This window comes from Nothoprocta perdicaria, unplaced genomic scaffold, assembly GCF_003342845.1.
Source record: "Nothoprocta perdicaria isolate Ctin4 unplaced genomic scaffold, notPer1 scaffold_11, whole genome shotgun sequence".
NCBI classification, from domain to species: Eukaryota; Metazoa; Chordata; class Aves; order Tinamiformes; family Tinamidae; genus Nothoprocta; species Nothoprocta perdicaria.
The window spans coordinates 4,096,940-4,117,095 of NW_020454205.1; the positions used below are offsets into that span (position 1 = coordinate 4,096,940).

Below are 20,156 nucleotides of genomic sequence, written 5' to 3' on the forward strand. Positions count from 1 at the left end.
ATCAAAGAAGATGCAACTATGATACAGACAGGAAATGAAACACTGTTGAAGATTAAAGAAGTCCAACTTTGAGGAATTACAGTGCCTTACAGTGCCTATGGAAACACCAGGAAAGCTGCTAACTACAGGCTATGGTCTGACTCCAACAAAACTAGTAACATTTAGTCTTTAAAAGCTACACCTCAGTTCAAAGGCAAGGCGTAGTCTACAAGATTTTATAGCCGAGGCAGGAGACAGGCTGAGGAATCCCCTGCAGACAGCCTTGCTTTCCCCAGGGGAAAAGCCATGCAGCTACCCACAGCACTGATGTACTGCGAGTGCGCTGCCCACTGCAACACTGGGGGCATACACAGTCTTATACCCACATATATGTCATGGGTAATAATGGAAATAATGCAAAAATGACAACAAAGCTAAGCCAACACTTGAGAGTAGGGATTTTTTTTTTTTTTTTTTTATCTGCAGTATATTTTTCAAGAGTAAGTAGACATTTAGTTGCCTCTGTGTTTTCTTTTTTATTTTCTTTTTATTTACTTCAATTTTAACATCCCTGAGTTCCTCTGGAAGGTTCTGCTCATAAGCCACTTGAAGCAACAGCCTCAAGACAAGTGCTCTCTGCTGCTGGCTCAGCAACTGTGTCTGTATCTGCTCATCTACAGAAATAATAAAATCAGTATTTTTTTACTGCTTCTAACAGCTGATTGGACAAATTAAATGTTCATGTACTCCTATAAATTTTATATTATGCATCACCAGCTGTCTTTATCAACACTTAGATTTTGTAGCATGAAACCTATTCCTTACCAGATGACTTTTCTGTCAAATGAGTATTTCTTGAACAACATCTTATTAGTAACTATTGCATTCTTAACTGAACTCTACAGCAAGATTTTCAATATTAAATTTTTTAAAACATACTTTGACAGCAGCAACCAAATGCAATTAACAATCTCCTTTGGCACTGTACTGCAATGCTGAACGCAAAAGACACAAGGAATTGATCATGATCAACCCCAGAGCCATTTGCAGGCCCTACTTTGAGCACTGTCCTGGTCATTAAACAAAATAAAGACCTCCTCTGAGCGGGAACAAAATAAAGAATGTGTCCCCCTTGTCCTCTTCAGGTTTCTACAGAGCGTTATGGATGGTTTAGTTGCCCTTTTTACTTTTAGCTTCATAATGGAAAAATTATGATCTCTGACTCAAGCTGCTTAATATGTAAAGCATATTATCACAAAACAAAGATTTAACCATGTACCAAAGAATCATTTCCCCCCGCTTCTCCATCTCTGGCCAAGCAAAGGCTTTAGCACCAGGTATAACGAACGATTAGCTTAGCTGGATCAAATACACAATTTGCTAAGAGGCAAGTCTAGTGACAAGCTCTTAAGTGTCTTTTCTAAAATCTATGTTAATTCTCTCATGTTTGAGAACGATAACATTTAGCTTTACATGCTTATTAAGCATCAAGCTCCAAATATTCTCTGGGTAGATGATCAGAAATACATCAGTCTACAGAATCCAGAATAATGGATCTTGTTTCATTGGAAAAAGGTGGGGGAGGAGGCCCACAAAACTGATAGTCCTTAACACTGGATGCCCTACATTTAATCCCTAAGGGCAGTCTGCAAAACCATTCTCTAAAATATCAAGAAAAACACAGGTTTTGAAACAAAAATCATAGCTTTTGAAACACAGGTCTGCTGTTGAAAGTTGCAATAATTACATTTTCCCTCCAAGATTTGCTTATTAGGTGTATTTGATCATATTATTGTTGTCAAGGTAATAAAAGCTTTTATTTATTTATTACCTGGGGAGTCAGAGCACTACAGTTCATGCATCAGTGATAATGATGCAACCAAATTCTTTCTATTTTTTCATTTCCTTTTCAATTTGCCTCTAGTGGAATTATGGACATAATTTAAGGTCTGTGAGCTTGCATTGCAAAGGTAAAGGCAACACTTTTTACACTAACAAATTCTTATCACCGGTGATGCAAAATCCAGAAGAGAAAGAAATTAAATTGAGAGCCCAGATTGAGTTTGCAGGATTGACAAGTAGCAAAATCTTTCATTTAACTCGTAAAGCAAGGCAACCTGAAAGAAAGAGACAAATGCCTTACGTTTACGTACTCAGCTTTAAGAAGCGAACACTAATTTTAATTTCAAATGCATATTAGTTCTGCACTGAAAACAAAATAGACCCCTCATTAGCTGCTCTTTTCCTGCTATATTTAATCTCATTTAACTTCTACAAGAGTGGATTCCATAGATGCCAGGAAAACTGAACTGTCAGGTAGCTTGAGGGTGATTCCAGGAGCACAAGCATTTAACTAAATCCTTTTCCGTTAAATTGCATGAGGCTGTAATATCAAACTCAAACTTGTATATAGTAGTATGCTAGAAAAACTTGAAACACATAGATGTAAAACAAAAGCACACACATTTCTGAGGTAAACAGAGTAGTCTTATATAAATAATTCTTATTTTTTATTCAAAATGAACACACACGAGTAGCACACAGAGACCTGAGGCTCCAACCTTATCCCACCTGCTCACACAGCCGAGTTTTATCATGCACCACTATGAGGCTGCCAGCAACACTCAGGTACTGGGTGAATCCAGGACACAGTTCTTAGCTTTTACAGGTCAAGCCACATCACTGATTCTGTGATGCAATTTGGGCGTGCAGACCTTTGGCAAAGACCTCTTGGGGAAAGCAGAGAAGCCTCACTGAGCATCACTCCTTTACTAAACGGTGCCAGCAAAGCGCTGCTTTACAGCCAGGCATTTCGGGGATTCACTTTCAATCTCTTTTCAAAAGCTTCTGCAAATAGTAAATAGGCAACATCTTAGCCTGCTCTCAATCCCAGAAAGCATTTCAAACTGCTTTATGCCCAGTGTACAAGACTTGCTCGTTTTAAGTTGAAACCAGTCTCTGAAGCCCGGTCTTGCAAGCGTGCTGTAACAGCACAGGGGTTGCAGCACATCACATCACACCGCAGCCTCCCCTAGCAAAGGGAATTAAGCAGCAGCCTCTCCTAATCACTGCCTGTTCACCTGGAAGTCAGATAAGCTACTAAACTCTGCTGCTGGGTTGCTTCAAAGGAAGAGTTAAACTGCTTACAGTATCTCCCTCTTTCTACCTTGCAACCCAACAGCAGACTAGCTCAGACAACTGGGAAAAGCACTTGCAGGCAGCAGTTCTACACTCAGTTCCTCAACAAAATTGACTTTTTTTTCCCCAGTAACTTCATAGTTTTAAAACATATTGCATAAGTGTTATCTGTTCTGTTCTCAGATTGCAGGGGAGACTGGTCTGCAACCCACCTGGACAGAGAAAGAAGAAATAGGCCTCAGTTGCATGGATTGGCTTAACATTCATTAAGGTATAAGGCTCAGCAGTCACATCAGCTTTCAGTGCGCAGCATCAACTCCTTAGAAGACTAACTTTCCTCATAAAAAACCATGCTCACTGAAATTTGAGCTAAAAGACAGGGTGCTAAATAATTATTCTATAACTAGGCAGAACTGCACCACACATACACTAAGTGCAAGAATTAGACGATTACATGTTGATCTAAAAGTTAAGAAAGGGTAAGACATACATACCAAGTCTCAAGGCAGAAGGAGTCACTTCAATCTCGCCCCCGCCTGGCCGGAAGGCAGTCAGCTGGGTGGTCACCTCAGTCTCGAAAGGGTCCGGGCTGTTTCTCTCTATCAAACTGGTGCCGTTGGTGCCATCAATCTTATGGTGAGGTTCTTGTTCATCGTAAACAGCAATGAGCTACCAAAACAAAATATAATACAGTTAGCATATTTAAGGTTTTTCATCAAGCATATCTTACCCTTCACAACAACAGAAATATTGATCATATTTGAAATCAGCTAACAAAAGCTGTACGTATTCAGCAAAGCATGTGCATTTGTGTTTAAACACATTGAATTCAAGATGACTTAAGCACACACTCAGCATGGGTGCATGCTGAGGGCAAGCTCTTCCCAGAGTTAGCATGTTATGATCAGTTAACATCTTACACTGTTTAAAACATTCAGATCTGAACACACGTAAGAACATGAAACTAAAGTTATATCTCAGGGGAGACTGGAGTCTGAGTTATATCTCAGGGGAGACTGGGAATAATTACACTTCAAAATCCTGATGCTACTGACTGACCCCCTAGGACTGACAGACCAACCAACCCAAACGTGGAAGTTGCATTGAGTGAGCAGATATATTTTTAAAGTATGTGATAATTTATAAGGAATATACTTTATAAAGTTAATGCATCAAATCTCCTCTGATGCCCACAAGACACATGTCAAAAACCCTATCTAGCAGCCCACGTAAATGGAAACAAACATTGAAAGGAACTCACTGTCTAAGGGAAGAAATGAATGTATGAGAAGAAAAAGAAAAAGAGAAAAAACCTGAAGTGCTTCTGAGGAAAGAATCAACATTTTCAGGTCTCCTACTAATTTATAATCTAGTTGCTGCAAGGGCAGCGGTTCCTACCTACCAGTGTGCAGCATGGAGGCCCTGCACAAGTGGGGGAAACTCGCTCGGCCATTCAGCTGGAGCTGCCTCCTTTCCATCACCACACAAAGCGCTCTCAACACACGCAATTCGCTCAGGATTTTCCAAAGCTCATGGGAGAGATGAATTCCAATAGCAAAGACAACTCCCCTTGTATTTCATTACTGCACTGCAAAGAAACTCCTCAGACACTCATGACATTCAGCAGCAGCCCATCACCACACCTCGAGGCTCCGGGCAGACAGAACCCAATAGAGACCTCTTGATCTTGTTTGGTGGTAGTTGACCTTTAGGAAAAGCTGATGCTGCGCAAAGCAGCAGCTTTAAGAATTGAAGTCTGCCATGACTCAGGAAGGTTCACAACTCTGGTTCACCTCTACAGAGGTTTTTCTCTCTCAATCTCACTTTCCCGTGGACACTTAATTTCTGATGAACAACTAGCTACCACAAAAAAGATTTGGACTGTGTAGCCCACAGAGGGAAAAGGAAGACCACAGCAGATGTGACACGTGAGATGGGATTGCTCAGCTCCCAGATTGCTCAGCACAGGGAGGCGAGTAGCATTTCTGTGTATGCCAGCAACCCAGCAGCTGCCTTGACAGTCAGAAGGGAGTTTGATCTGTGCCAGACCAAAAAGTCACACTGACCAGAAGTGGGCAGAAAACCTAGATCTTCACCTTCACAATGATATAGAAGAGTTGCTAATGATTTGGAGATTGTTTTAATCCTGAACACTGAAGTGGTCTCAGCTCCTGCCCACCTACCAAGCAAACGCACGCAGGCTCATCTCCAGGCACCGGGCCCGGCCCACTCCAGCGCTCTCTTCCCGAGCCCACGGCTGGGGAGCCCACGCGCAGCGGCCTCCATCCAGCACAGGGCAGAGCTCACTGCTGTCTCCCCGAGCAACTCGAAGGGAAAAGCCTTCCCTCAACAGTTCCCTCAGCTACACCTAGGCACCATTCTGACAGATGAGAAAAAGGAAAACATATTCCTTTACAGTATGGAACACACAATCAGTTAAGTAACACTATCTAGATTTAAAGTCTCATTTTTTACAGTGTGCAGAAAGGAAATATTTCAAGGACCCACAGATTGGTAACCCAAAGATTTAATGTCTTTCCTCACCAATGAAATAAATTGCCATTTATTTTCTAAAATGTTTATTCAGTAGGGAACTACTCAAGACTGCAGTTATCAATAAAGCTCTCCTATAACAATTCTAACATTAGAAATATGCTACTAATCAATCAAAACATCATAAATATTAGCTTCAGGCTTTCAAAGGGAATGAATACAATTAAGGTTATGTAAATCAGCTATTCAAAAATAATTGTAGTAATTGACTTCTCATTTCCAATATGGAAAATTCTTTAATTGGAACAGACTGCGAACCCTGTCTGACACAAGAGAAAACATCTTCAAGATGCAGTAAGAAAACCCATACAAATCTATTGTAAAATGCTCCTCACAATACCAGTTTATCTGTTACTAATATTTATAAGCACTGATAGTTCACTAGGTCAGCTTTATATTTATTTTGTTTTATTCAACACATCAAGATATTGCTCCCTAAATCTGCGAGCTACATAGGTTACCCCATTACTCTATTCAGGTGTTACACACTCGCTCTACTTAAGCATTACAGTTTTCTATAAATTATTTAAAGAACATATGACATTTGCCAGAGAAATCTGTATTTCTGTATAATTGAAATGGTAACAACACATTTTGTTGTGGTTTCTATTAAAAGGTTCCTGTGTGGTTTCTATTAGAAGGTGTTAGACTCCAACAACCTACCTAAACAATTAATAAGGTATCAAAACTTAGCACTTTCCGTGTTATTTTAGGTTACTAAAGCCCATCATTATTTGTATTTTCACAGTCACAACATAAGACAGCAACAATGCACAGTTTACTTTATTAGCATTTTTGTTGATCATCAATGTGATAAAATTATCACGAGGTAACCTAGCAAGGTCAGAATTTGACTTTGCAGGGTGTCCAACAGTGCAGTTCTTTCAGTACATTATTGGTATTTCAGTTATAGAAACTGGGGAATATAAAGTAAAACAAAGTTACATAAAAACTAAATGACTTTATTCCCAAGCACATAGAACACCACACATATTCAGTTCACTTTAACTCTCATTAAGAAAATAAGAATAAAGAGAAAACCATACAAAAATAGCATTTACTCCTCTTTTGCTGAAAGAGGCTGAATACAAAGCAGCAAAGTGTTTCAGCTATGAAAATCACTGGCCACTAAGATGCTGAAAACCAAAGGAATGTTTCATTTAAAAGCTCAGGTAATAAAGTGTTCCTGTATCCTGTTCTCGAATGAAATAGTACATTCGACCACGACCATTCTATGATTTCCCAAGGGCTACCAGTCAGTGCTCCCATAACTCGTTACACCTTACTCCATGGCATAATCTTGACCAATTCCTGTTTTCACCCTATGTGTATGCAGATACAGGAGTATATTCTGCACATGCAACTAAGATGCCTACATTGCAATCATTTTTACTATGTTCTGGAATACATATAAAACAAACACAACAGAGGTAAACAGAAAAAAAAAATCCTTCCAGACTAGGATTGTAACTGTTTCAAGTGTTACCTAAGCACAATTACATGTAAATAATTTGTGGAGTTTCAGATTTTCAAAGAAAACCAAAGAACCATCTTTGAAAGAATGCATAGCTTCACAGCTCTTGTTCTAAAGCACTGATCTGCTAAATCAAAACCAGCTGACCCTTGATACCCTTTTATATAGAAGTTTAATAATTATTTCTTTTCAAACTATGTTTCTAACAACTACTTTACTGTTAGCAAGGTTAAAAACCGTACATTTTAATAGCTTTTCTAGGCTGAATTAGAGAACAGAGATCACCAGCCTTTCCAACCCCAGACACCACAGATGCACACAAGGTACTGACAGAGGAACAATAAAACGAAAGCTTCCTTGCAACTAAATTACTCGGCTTGCAATTGCTGTCAGGACAAAAACTGAGAGAAACTGTTCCCAGTTACAGGCTAGCATCAGTACCTCATTAAACAGACACAATTCTCAACAATGAAAGTGAAATTTTGAAATACAAAGAGGAGTCAACGCCCAACTTCTGGTAAATATTCCATTTCAGTTGGATGGAAATGGCCAGAAATGGCCTCTTCCTCAGCTTTTCCCTATTCACAACTTTTTTACATTCCCTCGCTATGGACGAAGGCCAGTAACAAATTTCAGTTCTGTTTAGACACATTTGCTTCAATACTGATACTTCCTGCAAATGTTCATCAAGATAAGAGCCTTTAATTTTTAAGCATATCTGTATCTCTGACAGCCAGTACTCCTACGGGACGGATTATTACTTATAAAAAGGATGTTGAAATTTTCTCATTTCTTGTCTTTTCACAGGAAGTCCTCCCATCTCAACAAAACTCTCCAGAGGGGGCAAATTAAAAGCTCAGCAATTATTTCACTGAACGTCATGACATACAGAGAATGACAGGCCATACGTGACGGCTCAAGTTACCCCAGAAGCTCAAGTTCAGCACAGAACTGCATTACCTCGTCAGGTATGTGCATGGCCAAATACAGATGAATCCCTCCGGATCCCAAATTCAGGGCACAGAGCAAGGCTGCAGTGCACGCAGTGCTTCTATATGGAACATGCTCACATCAGAATATTGCAAAGTTTGAAATCAAAAATAAAATCAGAATAATTTCAACTCCCAGCTGTTAAGCACCTGCAGAGAAACAGGCCCACAGCAATAACTGACGGAGACAGTTTGACAGATGCATGGACAGATGAGTCCCTGCCCTTTCCCTTCTGGTAGCAGAGAGCTTTGGGCCAGGACAGGTCTTTGCTGCTGCCCTGAGACTCAAGCATCCCCTTTCCTAACTGCTTGTTTCCACTCCTTCACACAAGTACTAGACCTGGTTGAATCCATGACAATTGTTCAGGGAACAAAACCTGGCAGAAAACCAGCTCTGAAGCTTTCAGCTCCTCAGGCTCCAGAAACAAATGCTTGGGCTGGCCCTGGGAAGCAACACGAGCAAGGAGCGGGATCACCTCATCCAGCATTAAGTACCATTAACGTACAAGCCGAGCTGATCAAAGTGCATCCTCAGCCTCACAAAGCAAACTTATGTCAACACATCATTGAATTAAGACCTCCTCAGAGCACCAGAGCTCCTCCTGATCCAGTCATTGCCTATGTCTGCACAGGCTGGGCAAGCTGGACTGCTGTAGGTGTCACAGCTTCCACAAGGTGACAAGCAGCACACTGAAGAACACACATATACATTCACATGATGAATTTGATCACAGTAGCAACGGTGTTTCTTTTGTTTTCTCAAGGAGTTCTTCATCCTAAAAAAACTCTAAAAAAACTCTTCTACAGGCTCAGGCTATGCTTTCTACTTTTGCCCATGAAGGGACAGGAACACCTTAGAACAAGGCAACTAGACACATTAAAAAGCACCATTCCTTGAACAAAAAACTTGACAAAGTCGCTGTGGAAACCTTTCCAGAGCTCCCCAAACTCATTAACATAAAATCAGATTTTAATATATTAGTTATGAAAGGCTCCTGGTCAAATGGTTGAAAGATTAAAGTCTGGCAATAGCACAGCACAGACAGAACTAATGTAATTAGGGTACCTCAAAACCAGACAAAAGTGTGTTTAATTTCTCAGCGTTCCTGCAGCTCTCCAGCCTTTCTTCAGGGTTCTTTCAAGGGATTCTCCTGGCACACACTGGCAAGTGTTTGAAATGACATTCCTGCATAATAGAGTTTGCCTTGGAATTCCTTTAACTTAAAATAAGGGCTGTCAAGGAAAAGTACCAATATACACACCATATGGCAGCCTTCATTCACACCTACATATGAAAACAAATTACAAATACATTATATAAAAGCTATGGTGATTAACCCATCTTGTTTACCTACATGTCACAACTACACCGAAGTGTCTTCCAAAGACATGACATTTTTCTGATTCTTATTATTCCTATTTCTTTCGGTATGACCTACCGGTAGCCAAGAAAAGCACCTTCGGTACGCAGCACAGACACTGGGAGCCTCCATTCTCAAATGTTTCAATCCATCCAAGGCAAATATAGAGAAGGAAGAGAAGGAACAGACTTAAGGCAACATGAGCCCCAGCCTAATCCCCCACTCTTCTGCGGGAAAGGAGAGCACATCTGGTACAGAGCAACCCCTGGTCCAGGTGACAACACAGCCCCACGAGCGGTTGTTGTGGCACAACCAGGTGGACTGAGCAGAGGCCAGATATGAAGAACCCCGGGCAGCGATCCCAGGCTAAGACTGGCAGAGCCCCACAGCTTTTAGTTTGCTAAAGTGCCCATGGCCACTGGAGGTCCCCAATACTGACGAATGCTTCAAATCCATGTTTTTCCACCCTAAATAGCCACGTGACTTTAAAATGGCCAGAGTTTCCTCAATAAAATAAGCTGAATATCTAAAATTATGAAGTGTAAGAGTTTACCCAACACATAAGATACCAATTGCTTCTAGTCTCTTTATTTTAATTGGCAGATCTTTTCCAACAAATGTGAGACTCATCCTCTTATCCACCACTTACCATGTGTAAAACCAATTGTGCATTAAAGGACAGCTATTTGTGCACGGGTGACCAAAGCAGAACACCCCCCTATCTTCCTATTCCTTCAGTACAGCTGAGCAGAACGCTTTTTCTGAGTGCAGTGGCAAAAATTCTACCTCAATGACAACACCTCATGGATTTGCTTTTTCCTGTCCAACCTATTCCTTCATTGTACATGTGACTGTACTTCAAACAATGCAGCTGATTGGGCACTTAACATTCATATTTGTGGCAAAGTTTGATGAGCCCTTCAAGCATGACTGAGATATAATTTTTAAAGCCACTTAGTAGCTACTTGAGTGCTGTTACGGAGATCCATAGTAACAATACGGACATCCCTTGAAGGTTGACTCTGGGTAGCTTCCCTGGCAGATATAAATGCTCATGTTAAAATGTCAAGGATTTATAATTATGATGGCGGATGCATAAAAACATAAAACAAGCCTTATTAGGCTTGATTGAAGCAAATACACCAAAGGACATTTCTCCTCTCTTGTGTAAGAAGATTCACGTTCAGTGCTATTTGTAGGCTGTCATACTCATTACATTTTCACATGAAATGGCTTCTGAGTTTTGCTAGACAAGAAATGCCCTTTGTTTTTATTCTTCCTCTACACAAGTGTAAAAAAAACAAACCACACAAATGGAAGGAAGACGCTAAAATGCAGGATTGATTCTTTCCTTTCTATTTACCTTGAAGCCCAGTACTTTCACCTATGTGGACTTTGCAGACAAGCAGCTATTTTTTGGTAAGCCTGCTGAAAACAGTGCTGCTAAATATCATTACTTATACCAAAGAATGTATTAGTTATTATAAACATGCTTGTCAAATACACTTACTATAATCTGTCATGTAAAAGCTAAAGTTTACTGTGCCGTGGTATCTGAAACAAGTCAGTTTATCTTTAGAAAGGGTAAGTGATATCATGGGTACTATATCGTGGTAAGTGTAGATAAGTGTTCCCTTTCACAAAATGAATTAGAGTATCTTATCTAATTTAAACAGTACTTTGATGCCAAATTAGCAGTTGAGCCCAATTCCACAGGCAAGAAAAGGTGCCTATTGCAGGCACTGCAAAAGCAAGCCAGCTAACAAAAACACACTGACAGAACAAGCTGACCATGGCTGCAAGCAGTAAGATTTTTAGCCACCCACGGAATGAAGGAGCCTACATTGGAAACAGCTTGGGAAATGCGAAATCAGGGAATTTCACTTTGCCGCTTTGGCTGGTCAACCTGTCCCAAATGCTATTTATGACCTACTTGGCTATAAATGCTTGAGGAAATAATCATTGGTCCTCAGTACTCTACCAGATCCAGTTTCAGCACCATAATTTACTTAGTCTCCTCCTTTCAGAAAGATCAGAACATATCATTGAAATGTCTAAGCATTTTTACAGCTCTTGATATACAAAACAGTAATTTATTATGTTAAAAACTACTATACACCTGTAATTAAAAAAACAACCTTGGAATGGAATCTGGAAAGTGTATCCAAGTTCTCAAGCAGAGAGGAAAAACTCCTCTTGCTTGCCCTGACGCCTACATCCCTGCTAAGGAGCCAAAATAGCCTTTAGCCTTGGTAGCTGCAAAGGCGCAGTTTTTTTCATCTGCACTGCCAGGGCCTCCTCCGCAAACCTGCTTTCTGTCTGTAGATGCAACCAGTCTCACTCAGTCCAACTCAATAACTTCAATTAAATCCATTAGAGTCAAAGTGCTGAATGAATAAACAAAACCCAAATCAATATCTACCAGCCTACTCTTTTCTTTCTTTTCCCCTTCTCTCCCGCTGGTTTGACAGTGTATCTCAAGTGCAAAGACAGAAGTGCAAAAATACCCTTTTTTCCTTTGGCCATATTTACTCAGCCAGAGCTTAAAAATTCACTGTTTGTTTTTCAGCGGCTTACATTTTATTTTAGAGGAAACTAAGGATGAGGAGAATAAGAGAAACATAAAGAATAATTGTAAAATCCTTCAGAAAGTATAAAGCCATCTGCACAGCGTAACACACATGACAACTTTCATTAGTATAGACAGGCTTGATAAATCTTGGGACGTTGCCACACGTCATCCAGTTCTCACACTGTTTCTGTCTACGCAGAAAAACATTCAGTATTTACAACCGCCACGAGTCCCATTCGTACCGGTGCCTGGCTGAGCGAGGCTGCATTATAAACTGCCAGAAACAGGGCAAATAGGTCAGGCTCTGGGAAAGGAAGAGTAAGCTTCTAAAACCTGTTGTCACTGTGACGACAAAAGGGTTGTCTCTAACGATAAGCTAATGCTATCGATCCCTACTAGCTTGGTATTAAGTCTGGCAATAAATGGTATTCCTAAGGGTTTCTAGAACCTTACAGTGTTGTGCACACACACACATCTCCGAAACAACAGAAAATAAACACTGTCTCCTTGCCTTGCAGGCCATCCTAGCTTTCCAAGCAGTCATGACCCTCTTCACAGCTTGCTTTGACCTAGAGTAAGCACATTCCTAAACAAGTTCCTTAAAATCATGATTCTCTCACACAGAAAATCTGGGCAAGGAGGAGAAGGGGGACAACCAAAAGGAGACAGAAGAAGAAAGATCAATAGCTACACAACAGGGATGTCATCAAAATTAAGTTAGTAATTGGCTTGTTCAGATAGTTGGTGTTACAACACTCACTAGTAAGACCAAAGGCAAGCGCTACCACTCATGGCAGCATTAAAGGCTGTTTGGAAAGGCCAACCAGACCAAGGAGGCTACTGCAACTGAAGAAATAGCCTTCTAACAAGTTACGCTCTCTCAGAAGATCAAGCAGAGACAAAATTATGAAACATGCAGAAGAACTTTTGGAGAAGTGTGGTGGTTCCAAACACTCCAGCTCCAGAGACAGACACCCTCAAGTGAGCTATCAGAACAGAAGGACTGGAAAAAATATTTTGACTTGACATCTTAATGCACCATTACTTTGAAAACAATGAAACTACAAGTAAAGTTTCCAGAGATAGTCATAGCTCCAGCAGTAACAAAAAACCCCTTCAGTGACAATTACTCACTTCAGCAATCAGTTCATAACAGACATCCTACTGCTGCCTTGCTCATTATCCTCCTCCGAAGAATGATCTACACGTGGCAAGTTTTACTCATTTTTTACCCTAGCATTAGCTGGCCACAACATGAATTCATAGCTGAATGTCTTAGTTTCTCTGTAAACCAATTAAATGCTGACATCACGCTCAAGACTCTGTACAGAATTAAACACGCTGTTTTTAGGTTTTTCAGTTGAAATGTGGAATTGAGAATACAACTGCTGAGAAAATTGTATTTGCTGGGTTATAATAGCTACATATGTATCTGTGTGTGCTGTGTGTTAGACATAAATGTGCTTGAGAGCCAGGAAGTTCTCACAAACACGCTCATTCTCCTAAGCACACAGTGATACTTGCTATTCATGCACCACTGTGTCCTAATTAATCACACTGGCAAAATAACAACCACTCCAAGAATGACAATAGGAATGTGCTTATCCTTAAGTGAGATTACAATTGCCTTTGGTAGCTAGATTTTGCAAGGCTCCTCATTTACAAGGCTAGTTTGCCATGTCCTAAGAACTTGTTGGCCAATTACTTGAACAAAAGTTCTGCAACGCTTAGGTATAAAGATGTGGATTACCAGAAGTCTCTCCCCTGAACAATAACTGTCTTCAAAAAAAAAACAAAAAAAAAAAAAAAAAAAAAAAAAAAAAAAAAAAAAAAAAACACACACAAAAAAAACCTCTGAAACCTTCAAGTCAGAAGTTGAAAGAAAATTGCTCTGCTGGACTAAATACAGCAATACAATACTGAGGATGCTTTTTTTTTAACCTATTCTAATTAAGGTAAAGCTCATTAGTTAATAAAAATGCTGAATACGTTTAACCAAGAAGTTGAAATCAATTAATAGATTTACATTACTCACTGAAATAAGTTTTTTCATTATCTGAGGCCTTGCTTATATATATATGGATATGTTTATTTTTGATTATAATAGCTTAAATGATACCAACAGTGACGTGCCTTGGGCATAAATGACTTCAGACTGTTTGAACCTTTATTTGAAGTGCTGCCCTCCACAGAAACGCTCCTGAGCAGCAGGTTTCTGCCAGAAGTGTTCGAGAACCTCCAAGCGCTGGCCAAGGGAAGCCTCGGGCTCACCCCTTGGAGCGAGACTTTCCCGAAGAGGTAGAGGAGGAAGCCCTGGGAGCTGCAGCACTTCTCTCAGCAAACAGCACATGCTCTTCACAGCCGCTCGGATGGACAGTTCAGCCATCAGCTCCTTTAAAACCAGACAAGTCACATGTAAACTGAAAAGCAGAGGCACTCACTCATCTTATTTTCTTACTGCCTTCGTAAAAGCTAAAGGACTGCTGAAAAAGGTAAAAAAAAAAACACAAGGGCTGAACACTGATCTCCTAAACCTCAAAAGTGTCTTTCCAGTCTCCTCTCTTCTATGATCTCTTTAGTCTCCTATATATTATCTATAAACTGCTTCTGGTTAATATATCAGCTTTAAATACAAAACTCTTGATAAATCTCTTTTCAGGGGCTATCCAGAGCATTCGCCATTTCTGCCTAACTAAAACTCATTTTAGTTCTCTGCAGCTTTAATTGAACTTCAATTTCCAAAACTAGCTTGACACAATCCATGAAGAAATTAATATTCTACTAAATAAGAACTGTCACTCAGCATTTCCTGAGCTAAATGTAAAAATCAAGACTGAATAAATGTATGTTAAGTATCATTGCATAAATATGCATATAATACATTTTCTTCATAAAAAACGTTAAATATAATGTAAGGATATTTAATTGCACATCAACATTTTAATCGCAATCAACCACTGAAAATGAATGATTCTTTTCTGTAATAAATGTAGAAATGGATGTAATTCATATCCAATTAATTTAAATACATTTCTTGTTTGCTCCTCAGTTTGGAAACAGGATGCAAGCCCTGCTAACTAGTATCTAAGGACACAAGGGCTATTAACTGCTAACATCCTTTCCCTCCCTCAGCCAACACAGTTGTTACGCTGGCTGGGATATCACTTGGGATCCTGCTTTCTTATCCGAAGGTGCATCCCTGCAGGTGCACCCACACTCCAACTCTTCCCCCCCCCTTTTCATATAATTAAAATATTCCAACCCTATTAGAATGCAAATATAGAGAAATAGAGAAAGCGTGCATAATACTATTAACATTCAAAGAGTTCCGAGTGCCCATTATCAGATATTAATTCCCACATTAACTCATGTTGCACATAAAAAAAAAGATGTTAGCAGAAACACTAAAAGTGAACAAAGCAGGCAACAACTGCTGATGGGATTATGCACCTGCTCCTTTCTGAAGTTTTCTGCATCCAAGAGCACCAAGCACGCACTGTTTGCGCTTCCACTGCGGACCAGATACGCAAGGAGGTGTGAGGTGGCATCCCCACTCACTTTATTGCAGTGTTTTTGGCTAGTCTCCAAAACCAGTCATCTTACCAAGTCTCTACATAGTTTTCTCTGAGGAAGAGAGCAAAGATGCTGCCTTGGCACCCGAGAGGCCAGTTTCCCTCTCAACTGCATCAAGGAGCAGGAGCCCGCCGTGAGGTGGCTCCTGCACGTTCCAGCTCCTTGCCTGGGGGTACCCGCCCGGAAACAACCCGCCTTTACCTCTCTCTTCCTATTGCACAGTAAGGTGAGTGATCCAGTTGGGAGGAAAAGTCAAAGCAGGCAACCCTTCCACCCAGGAAAGAGGAGGCCAAACAGCCACACGTTCGTTTTTGCACATGCAAACAGTATTTTGTCCATTCTAGTACGGAATTTATTCCTAGATGAACATGCACCTTTGAACAGAAGCAAGGTGCATCCCTCCCATGCGATGAAAAAATATTTTTTCATTATTATTTGCATCCTCCCTATTACGAGCCCCAGATTCTCAGATCAGCACACTACATAACCACACATCACAAATCCCCTTGCATGCCAACCTGACAGTCATAAGGTTGGCTTGATTCATGTTTATGTGCTCAGCCCAATTAGTCCAAGTCTCTTCAGAACAACATCATCCAAAATATCTTTAGAATTATCCCAAAACGTGCAAGGCATCCACCCCCATTACAGGCTCACCAAAACTCGGGTAGGTCAAGGTTAAATCAACAAAAAAACAACAACAAAAAGCCACGCACACCCAATTACATCAACTGAGCCCCACCGGAAGGGAGGTTCATCTGCAGCACATGCACCTTCCTCCCCATCACCTGGATGGGAAGCCTAGTGCCTAATTATGGCCCCTCTGGAAAGTCTGGCACACCTCCCATCTCCTTATGTATAGTCCCAGCACCAGGCGAGCATCAGCAAAGCCGCTCTCCGCAGGGGGGCTACGAGTCAAACTTTTAGCTCTCTTTCATCATCTTCCAAAACAAAAGTAAACCACAACTGAAATGAAAACATAACTGAGATATACAATACATAGCACTATGAATTGTTGTATAAACAGGTGATAAATATTTTCAAAATACCACAAAAATCCAGTTCCAGCTCCACTGCTGTGATACAGATACATGATGTCTTTCATATTAAGATAAGCTGATAAACTATGACATTTAAAGCAAACAAATACTATACAATATCCTAAACAGAAATATCAAGGAAAAAAAAGCAGCTCTGTTAATAAACAGGAATCACAAAGTATTCCAACCTTTTCTAATTAATCTTTTCTATTTTTAGCTACAGCAAGCAGTGTAAGAGTATGAGGAATTCCTCTGTATCATTAATGGAAGACACATCCTGAATTAAACATTTTCTGTCATACAAACAATACAAGAGTCATAATTCCTTAGTTTACAACTAAATGCATAATTCCTCAATTTCCAGAAGACTAAAACTTCATTGCTCACATTAAGGACATTTACAATTCCTTGCTAGCTTCACAGCTCTTGTTGGAGACACTGTGACAATAAAAGCCATGCAAAAACATACAAAAACTGTACTGTGTTTTTTGCAATCTGGCATCCTCCGATCAAACCACAATCCCTGTTTCATAAACAGGCACAGGGGCCATAGTGAGGGTGTTTCAAGCAAGAAAAGTTAGGATCTCCATGGCAAACCTGGAAGCCAAGTCTGATTTCCTCAAGTCACTGTTTGAATCTCAAGTCACTGTTGAATCCCAAAGTTATCTTCTCTCCTGGACAACATTTTTCCTCAATAGCTTAAGGGCTTTGCAACATATTTACTGCAATTTTGCGAACAGGGAAGTGATGCACTATGTCAAGTCATTTACTATGACGGGTCCGAAAGTCAGCGGGAGGTCTCCGAAGTGATGGGCCAGCTCAGGGCACTCTCACCCAGAGATTTTAATGTGATGCTTTTAAAGGGAAAAGGACTTTATGATCCAGCCATTCACCTTCAAGCCCAAGTGAGCAGATTTTGCACAGACAAAAAGGCACTTCAAAATAGACACTTCTAATTCCATACCTCAAACAAACCAGTTTTTCTGAATATTGAGCTTTTGGAGTTTATAAATAGGCCAGTACTATTGTAAAAGGATAACACAGCTAGAAACCCCCATCACATACACTTAATTACGTGCACTTTAATCACTTGCTTAAACACTTCATTGGGAGCACATACAGCCATCTCTAGAGACATGCGAGTAACATCAAGTAGAAGCCACATGCGTTCATCCAGGCTGGAATTTCAGTATGGGAATTCTGTTCCCCTGCAAAGAGAGGGGGAAATCTAAAACGGCCAATACGCATTAATGAAGCTCTCACACCTAACCTGGACATACATCCTAAAATAAAGGCACTTGTCTGCGAGGTTCATGCAGAAGTGTGTTGGAAAACGGTTATCTTGGTGATTATGCCCCTTACAAGCATAAAAGTATCTGTTTTTTTTCCATGTTATACACATTTCTCAAACCAACACTACATTATTCCCCAAATCTGCTACACAAGTGCACTTTCAGACAGAAAAGGCAAATCTTCCAATGTTCTTTGCAAAGCAGTTTCCCTCAGGTCCGCATGGCTGCTGCTCAAGGAGCAACACGGGGAGCAGGATTTCAGAGTGGAAAAACTTGCAGGCACGAGAGGAGAATCTAAATCATCATGTCTAATTAAGACAAGAGCACTTACATTCAATTTAGACATACACAAAATGTTTCCTAAAATACATAAACTGCCCTTAAAATGGGATGTGAGGAAAAAAATAAAAACACTTTTCCATATTCTGATCATACAAAAGGAATTCAATCACCAGTGAAGCCAGTCTAATGAAGCAGTACCGATTACAATCTTTTTCTATGAAAAGGTATGCAAAACCAACAAATAAAACGCAACCGAGCTCAGCAAAGATCAGTAGTTTAGCCTCAATGTTATCTACTGCACATCTGCCACACCGCATTATCTTACTACTCAAGCATCATTTTTGCATTTCAATGCAGTAGCTCTATCAGATTAATGCCCAAGACATTTCAGCTGTGTTTCAAGTAAATAAGTGGACATACAGGAATATTATGCATGGCCTATATCATTGACACTAAGCAAAGGAAATGTGATTAGCACCAAATTGCATCTGACAGGGGAATCAGAAAGCTGTCAAACACAATGACACGGATTCAGCATTTAGAAGGTAAAAGGGGGAATAAAGAAGCTGGCCAGTCTGGCATGGAGACAGCAATAAAACACAACAGCTATGATAAATTAATTCATTTACTTATGAAAAATTAGAGGCTTCCACACACAGCTCTCATTTATAATCTTGTCAATCTGGCAGAGTAAATAAAAAGCCTATACAATACACACAGTGGGAGGGGGGGAAAAAGGAAACAAAGAATGGAAAAAGGAAAACCAGATTTTTGCATTTAATCTAAGAGAATAATTTCTTATTTAAAAACACACTAGATGAAGTCTTTGATAGGATTACTTAATGCAAATATAGGTAATAGTAACGGTTACTGTATTTCCTAGAGACTTACCCTGTTAAAACGGTGGACTGGACAAATATACAAATTCCATTCTCAGTAAAATGAAATTAAGCATTAAGTGTAGATGTTAGTACTCTACATATATATATACTCACATTAATACATATATATACACATACATACGTACATACACACACACATCTCTAAAAAGAGAATTTAAGGGATCAATCCCAGAACAGAAAAAGGTCTAGGAGGATAACATGTTCATGCACCGGTGTGCTGTTCAAGGCAGTTGATCCCAAAATCCTTTCAGGGAAGGAAATGGAAGGTCTTTGAGATCCCAAGCAGTCTGCAGAGATTTACAGAATCTACTTAAGCGACACCAGAGCTGTAAGAGAAAGAGCAGAGAAACACTGTCCTGCAGGGGACCCTTTCACCGACCACCACGCCTGGGAGCTGCCTGTAGCCGAGGCCAGACCAAAATGTAACGAGTGTCCTGGCAAGGAAGGAAAGACCCATCTCCATCTCAGCAGGGCTTTGCGGACCACCAGCATCAAACTGCAGGAGCACGTAAGCAGCACCAAGGACAACTGCCAGGCCCTAAATGAGAGGCACCATTTCCAGGTTTTGGTGCTTCACATTTTGATCATTTCTGATTAAGCACCTCTTTTTTATTATTATTTTCATTTTATTTTCAGAGACAAAGTGAAATATAAGTTCTATATAAGAGTTAGGCAACAAACTTTAGACTAGAAGCCATTGTGATGGCCTGGACGTAGCCCAGAGGTCTGGCAACCTCGCTACAACCCCACCAGCAAGCTCTCACACACGGCTGTCCATTAGCTGGGAACTCTGTCCATGGCTCGAGTAACATTTTAAGCTCCACAATGTTCAACTACTCTTATTTCTAAAACAAGGCTAGTTTGCTTTGGAGAAGTAATAACAATAATCCTATTTTCAGATACAGAGAAAATTACAGATCCTGAAATTTGCACCTGGGATGCATAACTCAAACTTCTAACCATTCCTTTGTTTTTTGGTTTTTTTTTTTTTTTTTTTTTTT

General features: G+C 40.1%; 1 protein-coding gene across 1 annotated transcript in view; it reads right to left on the minus strand.

Annotated features, from left to right (window-relative positions):
- PARD3B (par-3 family cell polarity regulator beta) overlaps window positions 1-20,156 on the minus strand; it is a 343,703-nt gene that overhangs the window by 234,517 nt on the left and 89,030 nt on the right. The window contains exon 3 of the mRNA XM_026048404.1: window positions 3,612-3,786. Within this exon, the coding sequence (XP_025904189.1) occupies window positions 3,612-3,786 (175 nt within the window). The remainder of the gene's footprint in view (window positions 1-3,611; window positions 3,787-20,156) is intronic.